Source organism: Eucyclogobius newberryi, unplaced genomic scaffold, assembly GCF_026437365.1.
Source record: "Eucyclogobius newberryi isolate DKJ021-1_F unplaced genomic scaffold, fEucNew1.0.hap1 SCAF_21, whole genome shotgun sequence".
Classification (NCBI taxonomy): domain Eukaryota; kingdom Metazoa; phylum Chordata; class Actinopteri; order Gobiiformes; family Gobiidae; genus Eucyclogobius; species Eucyclogobius newberryi.
In genome coordinates, this window is record NW_027315846.1 from 9,191,153 (window position 1) to 9,197,203 (window position 6,051).

Here is a 6,051-nt window from a genome sequence, read left to right on the forward strand (position 1 = left end):
GTACTTAACAAGATTTTGACAGAACATACAGAAGGATTTGTTGATATCTAATTCCAAGTTTGATATATTTATATATCTTTCATTTATGTGAGTAAACTACGGAGGAAGTTTCCAATTGATAGCATTAGATTTAAGATCTAACGGAGTATTGATAAATAAACCCAATCAGGACCATGCATGTCTAATACAATATAAGAACTATACAGCCAACTGATCCCAATGAACAGAATTCACACACATAAACGTGTCTTGGTGATTCGGTGCATCATAAAACAAAAAACAATGAATAAGTCAAAAGAGAAACTATTCAAATCTACTATGGGATAAAAAAAATAACAATAAGCTATAAGATAAAAAAAATAAGAATACAAATTAAAAATAGGCTTAATATGTACACAAATTTACAGTTGAGTTGACATATGAAGTGCAGAAAGTGAACAGTGAACAGCTTTGAACATTATGGATATTATAATTATTTTTTCCCTCTTTTTTCTTTGCATATGTTTGCTCTTGTCATTTTATGTTTAAAAAAGAAAAAAAGAAATAAAAAATAGGCTCAATATGTACACAAATTTACAGTTGAGTTGACATATGAAGTGCAGAAAGTGAACAAAGTAAAAACAGCTTTGAACATTATGGATATTTTTTTCTCTGCATATGTGTCTTTTATGTTTCTTCTTGTAGATTTATGTAAAAATAAATAAATAAATAAAAAAGAAGAAAAATAAAGAATATGATGTACCCTCTCTCCTTCCTCTTGAAATCTACTATAAAATCTACTATGGGATAAAAAAACAACAACAACAATAAGCTATAAGATAAAAACAATACAAATAAAAATAAAAATATGCTTAATACGTACACAAATTTACAGTCGAGTTGACATATGTAGTGCAGAAAGTGAACAAAGTAAAAACAGCTTTGAACATTATGGATATTTTTCTTTGCATATGTGTAATTTATGTTTCTTCTTGTAGATTTATGTTAAAAAAAGAAAAGAAAAAAAAAAGAAAAAGAATATGATGTACCCTCTCTCCTTCCTCTCGTCGACGCGCGGCCTGGCCCCACCCCCTGCGCGCGCCGGCTCCTCCTCCGCCGCCGCACTCTCGCGCCCCTCCGGCTTCACTTCCACCGCCGCGTCTCCTCTCCGACACCGTCCCCCCCGTCTCGTCCTCCTCCGCCGAGCCGTACTTGTCCGGACCGTCATCCGCCGCTACCTGCGCTCCTACCTCGTCACCCCTCCTCCTCACCTGCTTCCCGCATAAAAACCTCGAGCCTGCGTCGGGCCTCCCCTCTCTGCCGCGCGCCCACAACGAGGTAAGACGCGTCCGACTTCCCCCCACATGTTTACGCGTGACTTTTAATGGCGTCTGCGGGCCGGGGGAAAACGCGACCCGGACCCCCCCTCCTAGCCGCACAGCTCCGGGGCCCATTGTCCGAACTTCGCGGCGGACCCGGCGCGGACGCGTAACCCGCCGGGGCTCGCACCGCGTGCTAGCCCCGTAAATGTTTAGTCATCGCGCATGGAACAGGGCGTGGGTAGAAAACGAAGCGGTGCCATGTTTTAAGTCATTTGGCCCCGGCTGCCACGTAAACGAGACTTCCCGGACCCGTTGCCGCGTTCCAGAGCCACGTCGACCGCTTTCCCCGCGGACAATAAACGCTCGTGCGCGCGGGCGAGCGGCCGTAGTGAGTAGATTCGTCCGTAAACGCGTGTAATTGTGAAGTTCAGTGACCGCATACGGCACGTCGTTAGCTTAGCATTAGCCAAACTTGTGCGCATTCGGACGCACAGTCACGCACGGGAGCATCACTTCGGATTGTACTTTAAAACTTGTCCGCGCGGTTTGCTTCTCGCGAAAGCTGTTATTTGGGGCCTGTTACTTGTGCTTATTGTGCTTTCATTTTATTTTTTACATCTCTCCCCGTTAGTTAAGCATGGACGACTTTGGAAGTGGCAGCTCCGGGGCCTCGGAGACGTTTCCGATGCAGTGCTCTGCCCTGAGAAAGAATGGCCATGTGATGTTGAAGGGACGTCCGTGCAAGATTGTCGAAATGTCCACTTCAAAGACTGGCAAGCACGGGCACGCAAAGGTACGAATTCACGTCGGGCCCGAGGAATCCTGAGCTCGGGGCACTTGGTGATTTAAAGCGCAGTGTGGCACATTTGTACAAGTTGGACCCCATTGAGAATCTGACTCGAGGGCTTTGTGCTGCTTTTTTAGGTTCACCTCATTGGACTTGATATCTTCACTGGGAAAAAGCTGGAGGATATCTGCCCTTCTACCCACAACATGGATGTACCACATGTTACAAGGACTGATTACCAGGTAACGCTGCTGTCAATCAAATGTGCACACGTGTTCTGTGTCTGACCGTTTACATTTGGCACTTGTAATAACTAGAGTCATAAAGAAAATATGAGGATGGCTCAATGGGTGTAACAACTGAGTCTTAAAGGAAATACAGGTTTGGATCTGGAGGAACCGGTTTTGTACAGGCTCTGATGTCTCTTGTGAAATCACTAGCCATTGTGAAAATAAAGTCTACTTATTTATATGCATTTATTGTACATAATGCAATAGCAGGGTACAAATTGGCCTATAAAGTGCATATGTTTGAGGGGGGGAAAGCTAAAGTGTACTTTTTACAATATGAAAATTGTATCATCAATAACTGTAGTGAAGGATTTTTAATTGCAGTGTAGGGTACTTAACTTTCCTAATTTGGTACAATATTAAGTTTCACTGACGTTTATACAAACTAGGGCTATGCAATATTGTTAAAATATCAATTATTTGATTTAAGCTAAATGTCTTGAGCATTTTATTTATTCCTTAGTTTTCCCCAATAAAGTTTCTATTGTGACAGTTTGACTTGTACATTCAGTCATTTATTTGTAGAACTTTTCACAATAGTCAATATATTGTATTAAAACGTGTCCTCATTGTGCAGCCAATACTAACGACTGTTGAGTTAAATGCAGTTAAATGTTGTGCCAATATTGAACTGAATTGTTAGGTGTGTGCAAAGAAACCATATAATAATGTGCACTGGGTTTGAAGAAGGCACATCTACAAATGTTAAATGTTCACGACTCCCCAATGTTCTAAATGTCCTACTTCAGTGCACAGGAAGGCCACTATTGTTTGTTCAACGTCGTATACTGTATTTTATGATTTCAAGTTTCCTCCTTGAATGTATGTTTTCATTTTGCGAATTTCAGTTTCTGGGTATTGAAGATGGTTACTTGACTCTGATGAGCGAAAATGGAGACACAAGGGAGGACCTTAAACTGCCAGACGATGATACTGGCAAGGAAATCACCCGGAAACTTGAGGGCGACGAGCAGTTCATGGTATGTTAAGTGTTCATTTTTTATTTTTTTACATGAACATTTACTCTTAACGGGGAGCCAATCATTTTTTAGCTTTCAAACAGACACTCTGAGATAAAACTGAGCCAAATGCATCCATCACTATATTGAACACATTTCCAGCATCTGAATTTGTGCCATTGGTGCATCTCCAAGCGAGGACCATGTTTACTTTGTCATTTTTACATGATCTGTAAGTTTCTCACTTTTTGAGGGGAAAAGCGGGACAACGAGCACCACGTGTCAAGGTGAAGACTTAATATTTGCGTGTGGATGTATGTTGTAAGGCTGTCAATGGCATTAGATACACACAAACACGCTGCGGTGGTGCACGACACAGAAAGATTACTGTGACGTGCTATGAGTGATCAGCTGTGCCGTGCTGCTTGCTCATTGGCTCCTGGTTAAGATCTCAGGCTTACTATTGGTTCATTGCTGTGACGAGGTGGAAACAAATGTGTAAAGTTTGTCAAAATGTGCAAAATGTCCCTCCTCAATTAAGACCTAGTATGTTGCTGGAGTTTATAATGAGAACATTTTAGGACTTTCAGGGGGCAAAGCGGAGTTTGAGTGTCAAACAATTAGCTTTAGTAGTTCATTGTTCGAAAAAACAAAGTACAGCAGCTTTACCACAAACTTGTTTTGAAATTGGTTCATTTTTATTTGTAAATTAAAAACCTTTTTGTAATAAATTCTGTTAGACATTTTTGGCAGCATCTCACTAGAATTGTTAAATTGGACCTGGAGTGACATACAGGAATTGCCCTGAAGCATAGCTGTGTCCTTAATGTTGAATTATTCAGCTTCTCATGCTTTTCATGTCTTAAATACTTTTATCTTAAATAGTGAAGGAAAATATACCAATGCAATTTGTGAAATCTGCTCATCCAAGTCTTTTCTTTCCCTTTTTAGGTGACTGTTTTAAAGGCCGTGGGTCAAGAAGTGGCTGTCGGGACGAAGGTTCTGAACTAACGGCCGCTTGGTGTCCTCGCGCCGATGTCCGGACTCTGTTTCTATCTTGTTGAGTTTCCTTGTCGTAAACAAACTGTATCTACACCCCAAATGTTTCCTAGGAAGCCAACGCATTAAAAACCTGTGGCCTAAATTTAAATTTGACCCTTGAGGGCCGGTCTGACTTCTCTGATAGATTCTAAAGTCTATAAAAAAAAAGGTTTGACTATTTCTCATACACGACAAAGTTAAACATTTGGTGATTTGTTATTCGACGCAATAAGAGTATTCAAACAAATCTGCGGTCAATCCGGACGGGGAAAAGTCTTATTTGTGGCTTTTTCCGTTTGCAGCACGTTTCTATAGAAAATACCCATTCACCAAGTAATTCTGGTTCCTGTTTTTTTGTTGTTGAAATAATCAAACCTTTTTAACTTTGACAAAGGTCCAACAGTCAGTTTTCCCCCCGTTAAGCAACTTTTTGGCTGCTTTAATGCCATCTCCGTGCAGCCACAGTACTATTAGTTATAAGCTTTCAGATATAAGCCTTTTTCTTTATTTTTCGTTCAAATTCTGAAAAGATGTTTACAATTATTTCATGTTACTGCGACTGCGGTTGTCTTCTGGGACGGCCGTGTCAAAGTGTTCTTTTTTTTTTTTTTTTTTTTTTTACCATGTCATTAGTTCATTCATCATAGTTTAATCAATTATTTTTAAATAAAGGATGAGGGGACCGTGCTCCCGCATAGTCTCAAACATGCTTTGTTTGCTGGGTCCAGTTTATAAGGAGCTTGCAAAACACAAATGACAATGGACCAAATATTCACAGAGCGCTTGTGTTTGAAAGTCACTGCACAGTTCGTCTACGTTGTCGTTCATGCGATGGGTTGAGTCTAGTTTTTATTTGACGATTCCTACTAGTGTTACGAAACTTTGAGGTTACCAATCGCAGCCTTGGTTTTGTGGCGGATCTTTAGATGTATTTTTTTTTTTTTTTTTTTTATGCTTTTTTTCCCCAATACAATTTACCTTCACACAGCTACCTCTTCTCAGGACTTCAGGAGATGTTATGTGTTTTATTATTTTCTCCTTTTTAGCGTCTATCTGGTGGTTGGTTAAGGCTTTTTTTCTTTTACTTAATTCTTTTTTTCCTGCCTGGTTAATTGTCTAAAATTGCAGTGTTTTGACAAGGGCTAAGTCAATGATTTAACATTATGCTTGTATTTACTTGGCTCTCCCTAGTTGTGTATGAATGGGAAACTGACAATCTGATTGAACTTGAGAATTAAAGCAGTACTTTTAACATTTTTAGAATCGCTTGAGTGTTTTCTTAAACTAGTTGTGGTCCAGTAGCAGAGTCGTAGCCATCCCATAGCATTTTGAAGGTAATGGACATCAAAATGAAACAGTGGACAACCCAAACTTGAGAGCAGGGAAACGCATTTTAAAGAGGTTAGAGTGTGTCCGGGTCTGCCCAAACCTGATCTATCAATGGAACAATTTATGAACACTTGGTTTACAGTACTTCGAAGTCTATTAAGTGTTAAGATGGTACTAGTGATGGACGAAGTGAAGCCTCGTGTCACGGCAAGGCGTTTGAAGCAAGCATTTCCGGGTTTCGAAATACCACGTCAGAGTGACATCTAGTGGTGTGTTTTAGTACTACCACATCCAAAATGGTTCAAACCGCATACTGTGTGCTGTATTTGCCAATAAAAGAACTC

General features: G+C 40.3%; 1 protein-coding gene across 1 annotated transcript; it reads left to right on the top strand.

Annotated features, from left to right (window-relative positions):
- Nucleotides 1–1,116: 1,116 nt before the first annotated feature.
- Nucleotides 1,117–5,634, top strand: eif5a2 (eukaryotic translation initiation factor 5A2). Its single transcript, XM_072457889.1, has 5 exons — nt 1,117–1,317; nt 1,933–2,094; nt 2,226–2,330; nt 3,227–3,358; nt 4,289–5,634. Exons 2-5 carry the CDS (start codon nt 1,939–1,941, stop codon nt 4,346–4,348), a joined length of 453 nt encoding a protein of 150 aa, XP_072313990.1. The 5' UTR covers nt 1,117–1,317; nt 1,933–1,938; the 3' UTR covers nt 4,349–5,634.
- The last annotated feature ends 417 nt before the right edge of the window (nt 5,635–6,051 follow it).